This window comes from Pagrus major, chromosome 6 (genome assembly GCF_040436345.1).
Source record: "Pagrus major chromosome 6, Pma_NU_1.0".
Lineage (NCBI taxonomy): Eukaryota > Metazoa > Chordata > Actinopteri > Spariformes > Sparidae > Pagrus > Pagrus major.
This window is the reverse complement of record NC_133220.1, coordinates 32,543,129-32,558,012: the sequence shown is the minus strand read 5'-3', so window position 1 is coordinate 32,558,012 and position 14,884 is coordinate 32,543,129. Positions and strand designations below refer to the sequence as shown.

At 43.9% G+C, this 14,884-nt stretch overlaps 1 protein-coding gene across 1 annotated transcript; it reads left to right on the top strand.

Moving 5' to 3' along the window:
• Positions 1-3,376: 3,376 nt before the first annotated feature.
• Positions 3,377-10,978, top strand: LOC140998825 (uncharacterized). The gene is made up of 2 exons (XM_073469215.1): positions 3,377-3,592; positions 10,455-10,978. The coding sequence occupies exon 2, from the start codon at positions 10,486-10,488 to the stop codon at positions 10,618-10,620; it is 135 nt and encodes a 44-aa protein (XP_073325316.1). The 5' UTR covers positions 3,377-3,592; positions 10,455-10,485; the 3' UTR covers positions 10,621-10,978.
• Positions 10,979-14,884: the final 3,906 nt, after the last annotated feature.

Sequence of the window (14,884 nt, the reverse complement as noted above, 5' to 3'; positions counted from 1 at the left end):
TTGAACATCAGGCTTCATTTTCAATCCTAATACACCTTAAGAAAAAGTGGAAAAAATCCATAGTCCTAGTTCTGTGCAAAAATGTAGCCCATTGTAAAGTTAGCCAAATCAAGTGAGTGTTTTTGGAGGTCTTAGTCCAGGATTATGGCTCCACACTTCTGATTGGTGTCACTTGACAGAAATTTAAGAGCCGCTCGATGTTTTCAATTTGTGCTGCAGCAAAAGGTTTCAGTCGTCTCCATGGTAACCAGAAGCTGTTTGGTTACATTATATCATTGAAGGATAAATATCCTTCTGACAGCTTGTTTGTTACCCAATCACAGACATGACGGTGTCCACAACATAACGAAATTCTCCAGGATGAAAGTGACGAGCGCCACTTTTTTCTACCAAAAATGCCTCATTTCTGTCAAGGAACATTCATCTAAAGCGTCGAGCGCCCTACCACCACCATCTTTTTGTAGAAAGTCCTGCTTGCTCAGCCAATAATTAGTCTGTGGAGGTTTTATGGGCAACACATTCCTCTACATGTGACTAATAGGGCGAAGATACCTCACTGAGACTGTGGATTTCTTCATCATGCTAAGAAGAGATCACATCCTCCCTCATACAACAGTCTTCCCTACTTCCTCTCTTCTGGTATTCTTCTCTTCTCCATCTCCATCCATCTTTTTCTCCCCATCTCTCAACAGCTCTGAGATCACTGTGACCTTTCTGTCCTCTTTTCCCTCGCTTTCGCTCTCACTCGCTATCTGTTTTCTTCTCTCTCTCTCAGTTTCTGGTAATTTGTCCAACCAGCCGAGACAAAAAAATCTCTCGGCTGCAGGACACAACACACAAAAACACTCTCTCTCTCACACACACAATACACAGTCCCTCTAAGGCTCCTGCCAATGCCTCACAGCATTATTATTCAGCATGTCCATAACTTCATAGAGGAGCTCAATGCCCGGCCAGACAGTTGTAGTGCTAGTGAGACCTCGTAATCCCCCTGCTCTCTGCCCGGGCCTCGTTAAGCCTTATTCCCCACTGGGAACCCGGAGGTTATAATTAATGTATTTCCTGTAGACCTCGGGAGCACCTCGTTGGTTTTCTGTAGTCCTGGTCTTACTCCACAAGGGGGCACGAGAAATTTATGGAAGCCAACAGACAACACAAAGTGTGTTTGTCAGCAGCCTTGGGGAAGTTTGGAGCAAACTTTTCTGGTGTAACACAGATGTTGAGGCTGCACCCAAACTTCCCCATTACTGCACCTTTGTTGCTCCACAAAGAATACAAGCAGAGCCCGACCGATATATCAGTTGGCCGATATCAGCCAATATTGGCCTATCACAGATAAATCGGTATCAGCGTCTGATATGTGCCCGATATGATATTTCATTTTAGAGGATGCAGTTTACTGTTTCAGTGCACTGATGTACTGTTATTTTAGAGAATATGGTTTATTGTTAAACTGTAATATATCCTGCCTCTGTTACATATCTTTGTATTATGCTTGTTAACTTTGAGGGATCATTCCAAAAAATGTGTGTATATTGGCCAATTTTGGGAAATTCTTGCTCCCTGATACCCATAACGGCATCGGGACCCAAAATTCGATTAGGACTATTGGTCGGGCTCTAAATACTAGTGCAACTGACCAAACCTGAACAGAATTTGAAACAGATTTAAAAGCTTGTATAGGCTTGAAACCGACCCCCGCTCAAGCAAAAGTGTTTATATCTGTTCCAAAGGGCGAGGTGAAAAAATGCTGTTGTTGTAATCAGTCCTACAAATGAGGAGAGTGGTGCTCGTCTTGTACTAAAAATGTTGCACCCGGTGGTACAAATGAAAAGTAGTTTTATGAATCTTGACAATAGAGCACGACAGAGAAGTTCAAATACTTCGACCTCCTCGTCTTGGCACACTTGTCCAATAACTGTGTGGAGGGGATGAGATAGCCATCACAATTCAGGCATCTGAAAGGTGTGTGGGAGGGCACTTTTCAGACTCTCTTCGACTATGATTCAAACATGCTGAACCCATTATTACACTCAGTCCGTAGGAGACAATACAGCAAGCTTTTACCTCCATACCAGTTAGTCTTTAATGCTGAAACAATTCCAGGTTTGATCAATTTGTTAAGTGACAAGAAAGTAATCAACAATCAGTTGATTACAGTGATCACTTATCAAGCAAAAACATTTCTTCTGTTTTATACAAGAAGAAACTGAATCTCTGGGCTCTGAACTGTTGGTCAGACAAAATAAGCATCCTCGGAGGATGACACCCTGGGCCTTGAGAACTTGTCATTGGCATTGGTCACAAATTTATGACACATAAATGATAGATCAACAGGTTCATCAAACATTAGGAAAATAGTTGCAGTCGTATCTTATTTAATCTAATTAGGAGCCAAGTTATACTTTGTCAAAGTCATACTTCTCTCAAGCAAAGTAAATCACAGATGCTTTTACTTACTCATGCATTTTCTCTTTCAATAAGATGAGTCACTTCACCAAGTGTCAAGTAAATGCCACTTTATTCATAGACATTAGCCAGAATACCCTGATTTGCAGTGGAAAGAAGGGAGTTATACGTGACTTTAAAAAATAGGTATTTTGCGCATCTCGTTTGACAAAATGGATGTTTCAATGTAGAGTATCAAGCCGCACTGAAAAGAGGGCGGATATATCCAGGCACAGGTGGAGTGGTTGTATGAGTGTATTTGTGTGTGTGTGTGTGTTCGGGGAATTTGGAAATGTGTGTGTGTTGGGGGAAAAGCACAAAGCACTGGCCTGTGGAGAAGAGAGAAAGCTCCTGTGTGTTACTGAGTCAATAGGCTCTTTGTTCACTGGGACTGGGAGACAGTTAGCCATGAGGACAAACTGAGACTCCAACGTACCACAGTGTACCTGAACCTGTATACACACACGTGCAACAGCACACACACCAAGCAAATACCTCAGCCTGACAGGACGTCATTCAATCTCTGTCCACTGTTCCTGCTTTACCTTCTTTATCACCTTATCAGTTCTTCCCTGACTTTCTCCTCCTCGCTCCTCACTTCTTTTCACTCTCTTTCTATACATCTACCATCTTTCCCTCCCTTTTCATCCCACCCACCGTTGGCGTCTTTGTGTTGGAACAACAGAAATGGTTTCCCCGCTTTTTCAGCCCTCTCGGTTATCTATACTGGGGGGTTGGTGGGTGGGAGTTTTTACCTGAGAGCAGGACAGAGGGCATTTTGTGCTGGAGCGAGGGGCAGCGAGAAGGAGGGGAGAAAGAGAGAGTTGGGTGGGTGGGTACAATCGGGGGGGAGACAAGAATGCAACAGATACAGGTAAAAGCTTTGTGCAGGTACCAGAATCAAGTGCAGGATTCCAGGACACACACTGGTTTTAATATCCATGTGATGGCCAAGAAAGAGTGTAACTGGGGCTTAGAGCCAGAAAAAGAAGTACATGGAGACAGGAAACAGACGAAGAGACCAACTATGTGTTTGACTCGATCAGATAAGTAGCAGGGAAAAGTGCGTATGTGGCGACACAATGACAGAGTGAGGGGAATTCGGAAAAGTGCGGGATTGCAGCTGTTCCGTCAATTACAAGATGTAAGTAAAATTAAATCTGCAGGCATTTCTCTCGTATTTATCAGCTTTTTCTGCTTTTGAAAAGTAATCTATGAATTCTGTGTGCTGTGATGTGCCTCCAAAGTGTACCCCCTGCATATAATGACCTAAAAAAGCAGTACATGAAAGCGAGCGCTTTGGGAGTCGGAATATTCGAGGCCACTGCTGAGTGAAACTTCTGGTTTATACACCAGTCAAGAGCTTGCTGTTGCACGCTTGATGCGAAATGTTCTGGACGGGAGGTTTCTCAGTGGCTACTTATATTCCATGAGTAGAAGTCAGGCACATGTCAGCACGAATCACGCTCACATACAGTGTTTCTGCTTTGTATGTGTGTGCGTGTCTGAAGGCAGGCACGGTATAAATAATGGATAAAGGTCTAATAAGCTTTCCGTGGAACGTCTCTGGGCTGTTGACCATCGGGATCAGCATTAGGATTCTGTCACTCAAACTCAAAGGCACAACACTCAGCTTATCTATTGCTCTATGCACACACATACACATAAGTTTGAGTACACACACACACAAAAACGTGCATGCTCATACGTTTCCACACACTCATGCAAACAGTGATCACCTTATCTCTTCGTCCAAACAAGAAGATAACAAATAAACCACATTGTCTGTTTCCACAGAGGATCTCGATAAGACACAAATCAGCTTACACACACACACTATAGAGAAAACACACACATAAACATGCACATACAAGGAAGCAGAGTGCGTTTTCACCACTGTGAGGTCAAAAAAGACAGACAAAAACAAAGACGGATGACTTTGACATTAATCCTACCTGCTGCAAAACTCTCTCTCAGAGCCCCTCTTGCTTTATTCTCAAGCTTTGCGTCTTTATCTCTCATTTCTTCTTATCTCTGCATGTCTTTCAAGCCCTCTGACTTTCCCATTCCCATGCCTGTTGCTAGAGCGGTCTCTCGAAAAAGTAGTGATTCCACTCCAACCTGTGAAGAGGCTCTTTGTTCATCAGATAGAGAAGACATATACAGACATTTGGTTATTAGCAATCTTGCAGTTGTGTTTATGTACACTTTTTCATTTGATCTGAAATAGTTGGAAATTTCTCGGAAATTATTCACTTTGGTGTCGAGAGTAGGGTGAAAACATCAATACTTCTCAGGTCCATATGGAAAATATGAAGCTACAGCCAGCAGCTGGTTAGCTCAGCTTAGCAAGGACTAAAACCCAGGGAAACAGCGAGTCTGGCTGTGTTCAAAGGAGAAAAAATCTGCCTGCCAGGACCTTTATATCTCTTGAATAAACATCAACACAACTCATTATATCTTGTTTGTTTGATCCTCTTACTCTGTGCCAGAAAGTCAATAAGCGCATTTCCCCAAAACGGCAGACTATTTCTGTAGGTGATATGCTTTTCTAAAATCTGTTGGCCTCACAAAGAATTTTGTTTTATGGCAGAAGCACACTTTACAATATCAGTCTAATATGGCCCACCCTGGCAGACGTGGGGCATCAAAAAGAAAAATGATTGTGCCATCATGGAAGACAACCAACCTTACTCCCTACCGGTCAGTTATGGACTGTATATATTGCAAGTTGTTGAGGAGGCAAGCCAAAATGGTTAGGGTCCAACCTGTAGTCTGCCATGTCCCTTAGCTAAATTAAAGCCTGCTTGTGACTATGTGATTACCTAATCTGACACACTGACCATCTTGAAAGACAACATTAGGATGTTAATGGATGATACGGTATTATGTGAAATTTGAAATCGAACCATTTGCATGCCTATAATGCCCAAAATGTTTGCGAATCGGATTCTTTCAGGGTAGAAATATCTTTGAGACCACATTTAGAACAAAATGAGACTAGATCCGAACTGATGCGACTCTGATCCAAATCGTCCGATCTTAATACAGTCTGCACTGACATTCACACATGTTGGGCTGGTTTGGTCTTTGCCTAAAAAAATCCAAGTTTGATTGAGCTATACAGCTGATGTATGCTGTGTATGTGTTGGTAGGTGTGAGATAATACAAATGCAAAATGATCAAAAGGTCAGTTAATTTTCATTATATTGAAAGGAGGTTTTTTTAATCTATATATTCAAGCCTTATTTATGTATTTAAAATTGTATTTGTCATTTATCATTACATATTATATTAATTTCAAGTGAAGCTTATAGTTAAAACATTTAATTACATATTGTCATTTTTCAAATGTAATGTACATATTTTGGTCACAGCTCTTAATTATTATCAAAATGTTCTGCTAATTTTACAAATGGTGAGTGAATACATTGTCATGGGATTATCTTAAACTCTCACATATCTATATCGGTATCAGCCTTTAAGGGATGGTTTGTGTCTTTTGATGTGGGGTTGTATGAGGTACATGTCCCTATTACCTGCAGTAGATGGCCGTCAGCTCTCCCCCTGTGTGGGGTACCAGCAGGTAGCACCGACAGGGAAGCAGAGCATTGTACTGCTGAAAGGCACCGACAGCAAGACGTATTTTAGCCACCTAAAAGAAGGCACACCTAAAACAACATATATCTGTTTAAGTGTACAGAAATGTTCTGTGTTTTACATTTCCCGTCAGACAGCCCTTTCCTTTGCCACTATATTCCCTCAACCGTACAAGGTCTGTATTCCTATGCACAAGCGCAGCTGTGTCTGCCGTGCACTGTATTGGGTTGGACTTTCAACGGCTGTCGGTGCTACGTGCTGCTTCTCTACTCAGGGGGAGAGCTGACCATCTTCTACTGCAGGTAATACACTGACTAAGAATAAGTACCTCATACAACCCCACAGCAAAAGACCCAAACTATCACAGAGCCAATATTGGTTGGACATGCAATACTGAAAATCTCCAGCTCATCATATCGCCTTAACTGCAAGGGTTACAGCTTTATAGAGCAGAATGAGCCTACCAACCATTCGGTGGTAGGGATACTTGGGCGTATCACAGCCTTGAGAATAATAATTTCATAAGAATTAGTTAAACTTTTATTAAAAGTATTGAATAATTCAAATTCATTGCAGATTTCATTTTTTTCCTTGGCCAGTATCACCAAACCAGAAATACCGGTCTCACCCGAGTTTGGATCCCACTGTGGTTGGTTCATGCATGGTGCCACGCTGTACTCAGGCCTGTGGCTGTTCATTTATGTGTGTATTTGTGGATGCACGTGGGCTGCTTTGCCTCCCTCTCCCTCTCTCTGTTAACGTTGACTCATCCATTTTCAGCCAGTTAATAATTCAGAGGGTCTGCAGGCTGTGTTTTCATCTGTCTCATCTCTGCGCTCGCCTGTGAAAGAACCCCTAGTAATTACACACCACCAAAACAAGACAACGACTCCTGATGGCTGGCAGCATGGCTGGGGATGGGGAGCGAGCGGGTGGGGGGGTGTGGGTGTGGGAGGGAGGAAAGCGGGTGAGAGTGAGAGAGGGAGAGATCGAAGGACAGGAGGGGAGGGATTGCAGGATACACAGGAGACAAGAAGGATACACAGTGGAGAGAGGTGTCTCAACACTGTTGTAAATCCTCTGCAGGGCCTTGTAAGCTGTCAGACAAGCTGAGGGTGTTAAAGGCATGAAGCGAGAGAGCTACACACACTCACGGACACACACACGTATCGCTGTGCGCAGAGAAAAGTTTACTCCTGCTACCGGCGTGAGTGGCTCGCTGCTGTGTTTTATGGCTTTCTATTCCTATGTGATTTTCTCTGGCATGTCACATAGGGTCTAAAGCCATTGGGTACAGAGTGGGAGATCTGCAGACAAGGATTAGATGGATATATGGAATGACAGAGGAGGGATAAAAGAAGAGCACATGGAGGTTTAATAGCATGTATGTACACACTCACACACACACACACTTACACACACACGTATACACTGCATGGCCTGGGGCATTTTTGTTTCTGCTCGCAGGCAGCCCAGTCTAGCTCAGCTAATTGCCCCCATATGAGACAGGCTGAACTGCGCATCAATCCCTAAAGCCACACACACACACACACACACACACACACACACACACACACACACACACACACACAGACACACCCACACACACACGCACACACACACACACACACACACACACATGCATGCATGAATGCAGACACTTAATGTTTGGTCTGTGCCTGTGTTTTTGTCACCCACTCTCTCCCACTTGCATTGCATTATACACACACACACGCAGTATACACTCCCCAGCCAGGCCTGCTGGTGCTGCTGACTCAGGTTGGTATTTAATGAAGCTCTCAGTTTCACCTCGCGTCTCCCTAATCTCAGCGCTCCTTTCTGATTGGCTGCAAGCACGCTAGCGAAAAATGTTAACGTTGGGGGTTTAGTGAGCCTTAAGACCACTTCTGGCTTCTGGCTATGTGTGTGTGTGTGTGTGTGAGAGAGAGAGAGAGAGAGAGAGAGAGAGAGAGAGAGAGAGAGGGAGACATCCTGGGAGAGGGAGTACAAAGAGTACAAATACAGATGTAGAGAAAAATGTGAGAAGAAGCATAATGGTAAAGGAGTTTTTCTCCTTGTTGAGTGACAGTGCTCAATACACTGCCATGCCAATCTTTACTGCAGTATATGTCTGTGTGTGTGTGTGTGTGTGTGTGTGTGTGTGTGTGTGTGTGTGTGCAGTGTGTGACTGACCTATTGACTGAACCTCAGCAACTCTCTCTGCATTGACTTTCTTGCTGAGAACGCTGCAAAACTGTGAAACACACATAGACACATTGCCTTGAGTATTATATCGACAGCTGTCTGCTATATACATTTAGTGGATTACAGCAGTTTCCCTGCTGCAGTTGATATAAATGATGGTAAATCTCGGATGATTAAGATTTAAAGCCATGTGGCTGTTCTTATGATGATACATTCCTGACCATTCGGGAACGTATCATGACACTAACACACCACTTTGGTTCCCTCCGGCAACTACAGAACATGTCCCAATAGAGGCTCCTTTGAATTTCAATCACAATGTGGAGTGGACATTCCAGCCAGGGACAAAATTCATATCTCACATATAGAGTTCTGTTGTAGGAAGAGCCATTTCATGTGTCCAGGGATCCAGAAGTAAAAATCACATTAGATGACTGACACTCAGAACACTTTAAGGTTTTGTTGGACACAAAACTCAGAACTCTAAAAGTCAAAGGTCCAAGCTCACGCAGATAAAAATGTTTGAAGAGAAGTAAAATATGACAGCTGAGGATCAAGGAGCACCCATTCACCGAACTTAAAACTGTACTGCACTGGTGGTGAGCAGAGGGTAAAGATTATGATCTGCGAACTTGCAGTCTGTTGTTCCCCAACCCTATCGCCCTTTTTTTTCAACACCCAATTCCCTTATTCTGAGGGCAGCTGTGGCTCAGGGGTAGAGCCAGTGTCTCGTTGTCGGAAGGTTGCTGCTTGCATGCATGTCGAAGTGTCCTTGGGCAAAATACTGAATCCCAAACTACTCCTGATGTGCTGGTCGGCACCTTGCATGGCAGCCATCAGTATATGTATGAATTACTGAAAGTAGCTTTGGACAAATGTGTCTGCTAAATGCCCTAAATGTTATTCTACTATAACTACAGCATGGTTAACACTGCGGAAAGATCTGGGTTATTACGTTACCATGGTTAAGCTATGGTTAGGTTTGGGCAACTTAACTTGATTTTTCAGAGAGTTGAACGGATGCCTTTTCAAACCTGCAGTCCAGAACTTTTATCTCATTACACAAGTCATTACACAAACAATGTCAACGTGCTAATGATACAATACGCTCCGGCATACGCCTGATTTAAAACTCTGGCACGCTGAAATACAAAGAGATTTACCTGGTGGTTACGGCTGTAATCAGGGTTGTGTGAGGGCTCCTGTTTAGCAACTCTATAGCCTTTTCAATCACAGATGAAATACACAAGAATGCACATAATTAATGCAACATCATGGAAATCATTATTTTGTTCGATTAAGCTCTCGCCAACAGCTACAAGCCAGTCACATTAATCACTCCCTCTTCATTTTCTTCTTAGCTTCCTCTATCAAAGTCCTCTTGTGTCTCTTCACCTCTGTCATGATGTCCATATAGAGACTGCAGGAAGGAAAACAGGAAGTTTTCGTAAATCACCAAGAATTAAGGCCTGTCATTGCTGGCTGCTTAGATAGCTAATCAGCACTTGCTAGCAAGAAAACTAGCTTCACAAACTAAGTTGATAAGTCCAAGCTGAGTTCACAAAATTAATCAGTTTTGGGCACAAAGCAATTAATGTTTGTTCAGATTCATGTTTTATTAGGTATCACTGCCTACAAATTTCAGCCAGAGGTCTTCCTCAGAGCAGTCTTTTTACAATCGGATTAAATAACTGAAGTATTTTTGCAAAGTCCTCTTTTGATAGGTCATAAATTACAGTTCATGAGGTACAATGTCTCAATTTGTGTGTTCAAAGAAGCCACTACAAGAATAAGCTTAACACCGATGGCTGTACTGTGCTGGGAGGCACTTTTGCTGCGAGCATCCGCGAAACAGGATGAAATGAAAACTACTTGCTCACTTGATCATGATTTTCCTTCAGGCGAGTCCTTTAGGCAAACTTTAAGTGAATCAAATTAAGCCCAATGAGGAGAAATCTCTTCATCATAGAGTTTAGTTAAAAGTTCTAATCAGAAAACTCACTTTGCTTCAATTTTCATGAAAGAATGAAAACCCCTTTCTTCTTCTTTGATGCCAGATATCCATGTGTGTTCAAAAGACTTCATGGGAGAACGCTTCTCACGAGCAGTGTGATGCCTTGGCAGATTGCCGGATGAAGGAGAATCGTTCTAACGTCTCCCCTCTTCTCCTCCCTCCCCATCCCCCCTCCCTCTCTCTGCAGGTTGACGTGGATGCGGTGCATCAGGTAGGCCATGCCCTTCACCTGTGCCTGCTTCTGTGGCCTGAACGGCTTCTGTCGCAGACGGAAGAAGAAGAAAAAGGAGCAAGAGGAGGAAGAGGAGGGTGAGGAGGTAGAACAATGCAGGGATCAGGAGACAGTGGTGTGATAGCCGCACTGTCAGCTGCAATCTCCTCACCTTCTTGGGGGTTTTATCCTTTAATAGCCTGGAATGTACAGCCCTGATTACTGGTGCTCGGTACAAACTGTCTGATATATTATAACAGGGGCTTCAGCAAACACAGGCTTTTAGTGAAAAATCTGATTTAATTGTGCATTTTTGAACCACATATCCTTTCCAGTGGTTTATGTTCTACTTATTTTCCACTTTTCAAACTGCCTAAACTCGACAATCACAACCCTGTCTTGAGCCATATTCCCTGGTATGAATCAGGATTGATGAAAATAAAAGCCTGTGAACTCTGAGCTCATCCCCATTACCCATCTCTGCAGCACTCTAATTTTCCCCTGGCAGCTGACTGAGAACTTTGCTTCTGCTGATGTGATTCCAAAAAAACATTTCTTATCTGTTTGATTCATGTCTCGCCATAGCTGCTGTACTGTATAAGGTGTGAAGAGATGTCAAACCCTAGGAATCCATTATTTCTCTCAGTCACACTCTCAGCGACGGCCCATCTAATCGCAGCTCCACGGAGGCTGAATTGGGACCAAAGCTTGGCGCAGCTCTGCACCTCCTCACCTGCCTGCTTATGTCAGATCAACTTAGTGAAAACTTCAGCCAAGTGAGAAAGTGTACAGTAATTTCCAAAGTCACCCACGGAGGGCTGGAGCCCATCTCGGTTTTCACGCTGAGCTGGGCCCAATCTAAAGCCGAGCAGCTGTCCAATCAGCAGCTTAGCTGGAGTGTGAAGATAGGAGTCAAGGGTCAGAATGAGCAACAGGGTTTGTGAGAAGTCCCTCCTCTGATGCCGTAGCATCTCCGTCTCATTAATCGGCAGCCAAGTAATTACAAACACACGCACACACCGATGCAGACCCATCAATTAATGTCCCCCGGTGGGAGTGGAGTGTCTGTCCGCAAATGCCACTGTGGTGCGCTTCCAGCTGTCACCTGTGTGAGTGTATGACTCTGAAAATGTGCGTCTGTGTGCTTCTGTTTCTTCTCGACTGCAACAATAGACTTTCAAACCTGAAACAAGTGGTTAAGATATCTATTGAGCTGCTATAGAACTGCCTGTTCAGAATGCACATCGAGACACAAAGACAAAGACGCACACACACACGCACAGGTCTCATTAGCTTGTGTGATTATGCATGGCACGTCCAGTCAGGCAGTGGAGATGTAATTAACCTTTTCCAGCAGGAAACAGATGCCTGGATGTCACACACAAACACACACAATGACATACACACACAGACACACACACGTCTGCTGTCAGGGAAACAAAGCCAACGTCACGGTGTCACGGAAACAAAGCCCCAAAAGCGCCGCCTGGCACTCTGTGATAATCCCCTCACGCATATTTACATTCAGGGCTTAGAATGCGTCTCGGTGCCGGCGTCTCCACCCCCCGCCGCACTCCACTCCCACCCCTCGCCTCCGCCCATCCATCCTCCGGGTCTTCTCCATCTACCTTTCGGCCCTCCACCTGATTCACCCTTCTCCTTCGGCTATCTCCTCTCCTCCTTCATCTTTTACATCTCAGCCAAAACCCTCTTCTTGGTCGGGTTCATCTGTTTATTATCAGTGGATAGTACATGGCCTTGCATGGCAGCTCCCATAGATTAGCCCCCACTTGCTCTTTCTCTGACTCTGAATATCAGGGATTTCTTCAGGCGGGCAAAAAGCTGCTTTACGACAGATTAATGGACGGCCCTGATTGTGTCTGTCGGTGTGTGTCTGTGCCTGCGTGGAAAAGATTGTCTGTTTACTCATTCTCCCGCTACAGGCGGCGAAATGAGACAAAGCTAAAACCATTTCACAGTGTAGAGCACCTATTATGATTCACTGTGTTACGACGCAGCCCTAATGAGAAAAAGAGAGAATGAGAAGAGGGGCTGGTGGAGGATAGGAGGGAAAGAGAGAAAAAGATGGTAATGAGAGCGAGAGTCGGATATGGAAGAGGGGGGCTAATGCTAGACAGAGCAGTCATGCTAATTGGCTACAGTGGATAACTTTCTGAGGCGGGGGATGAGTGTGTGTGTGCCGTGGGGGGGCAGAGAAGAGAACAGCCTGATCTGTCGGTGTTACACTCGTTTAACGCTCCCTCCATTTCACCTCTTTAATGAGAGGAATATTCGCTCCAGTAATGGCGAAAGATTTGAAATTGGTAACGATTTGTTGCTCACATACACACACGGAGGTGGTAAGCGGGGGGGCTGGAGGGTGGATGGTGATGGCGGGGGGTGGGTGTGTGTTTTCCCTCAAGCACCACAACCCAGTCCTTTATGGATCATGGCAATTTTCAGGGATTGTAACTCAAGGACAAACAGCTAAAAATAGAGGGGTGGTGCACGACTCCTGCGATAGCGGGGAGGGGGAGGCGGGAGGAGGTGTGTGCACGCGTGTGCGGGTGGGGACAGCGAAAACGAGTCCTGTCGCATTAGATTTGGGTCAGAAACGAGGGAAGAGCCGACGAAGCGGAGAGTGTTACAGACGGCGGGGAGATTCATCACTCGCTGCTCCATGTACCTCTCGCCCGTCTCCTTCAACATCTCACCGCCCTCCCCACAAAAGATGCTAAACCGCTGGAACGACAAAGGAGAAGGAAAAAAAAGGGAGAAGTCTATGTATAACGTGAAAGAGAGTGAACTATAGCTAGGTTAGATAATATTATAATATTAATATATGCCATTCTATCCTAGGCTCTTGCTGTATAATGAGTGCATACATAAATTCGAACGATGAAAGATCCCAGCAGGGACCAAACTCTAACGGTAGAGCCTTGGGTCCGTTCCCATTTTAGAGGACATATTCAGAAAGACGTTTATTTGGTTTCTTGTCAATGTGAAGAACAATAGCACTGTCATGGCTATGCAGTATGGTTAGCATGGAGCTAGAAGGAAGTGGGTATTGATTAGCTTATCATAAAGACTGGAAGCAGACTTCCAGGCAGGTCAGTGTATAAGCGTCTTTCCCGAAAATGATTCCTCTTAAACACTGGGTAGTGTATTGAACTCCACATAACACTGCATGATAGTGTCTTGCTGACACCCCTCACAATTGAAAGATATGATATGTAACATTTCTGCATTAAAATGTCTAAAAACGATCGGCACTTTGTTATATATTTTGGTAATTTGTAAACGTACATTATCCCAAATGTTTTCAATGTTCAGACCCAAAGAAATCTGTAAGTTTACTCAAGGTAAGAGTGCGTTTCATTTAGTCGCTTGTTCCTTTAACTTCTGTGAAAACTTAAGACGATACGTCAAAGAGTGAGACAGAAAGGGGGCAAACGTGACGTGAATGTAACTTTAAAACAATACCTCGTCTGTCAACATTTCTGCATTAGTCACTTGGATAGATTTTCATCAGCAGTAGTGTTGAACACTGAAGACAGCAACTCCCAGGATCCCACACTAATACATCTTTTTTTTAATTTTATTGAGAAACCCCTACTGGCAGAAATTACATACTGTGTATTTAAGCCGCTATTACTCAAAATCATAAACATTGTTTATGCTTTGACCAAAAAAACAAGAATCAAACCTAGAAGCTGACGTGTTTAACTCCAGTTCAGAAAACCAGAAAAGCTGACTTTCATCTTGGAGCCACGGTGACACGCTAAAAAAGTAAAATGGCTGTTCTAGTGTCTTAATGGTTAAGAAGCATCCAATATATAATATCCACTAGTTTCCTGGGGAGGTTACTGGGGAAACGATTATTGGTGATGCTTCTGGTGCTCATCAGAACTGTTGTAAGTGGACTATGCAATTATAGTGTTTGTAGTGTTCACTCGATAAAGTCGAATGAACACTACACTATTTATCTTCATGAATGAATGATATCGTGCACCAATCGCTCTAAGAGCATCTACTTACCACAGAAAATGCAGGTTCCGCATTAGTGACAGGACGTGCCGAAAATCACACCCATAACTAGCCATGGCATCATGGGGGCTGGGAATCAGGTGGATAGCTGCAACATCGCAGTCTGATTCTGGCCAGCAATCGTTATTGCATGACATTACCTCTCTCTACAATTGTCCAGTCTCTCTCTACCTTCACTATCAAATAAAGGCAAAATTCCAAAAGAATATTCTTTAAAACAAAAGTTCAGTTATCATCAGCACAGGCAGCAGTGGTGGATAAACATGCACATGCACTCAAGTGGCAGCCGCCCCATCTCTCCTCGCCACTGCTGCCAACCTCTGCACCAGGGTTGCTGTCAATGGCAGTAACCGCTCTCC

What these genes read in the sequence shown, in the direction of transcription:
- LOC140998825 (XM_073469215.1), top strand. Translation starts at nt 10,486, where the DNA reads ATGCCCTTCACCTGTGCCTGCTTCTGTGGCCTGAACGGCTTCTGTCGC.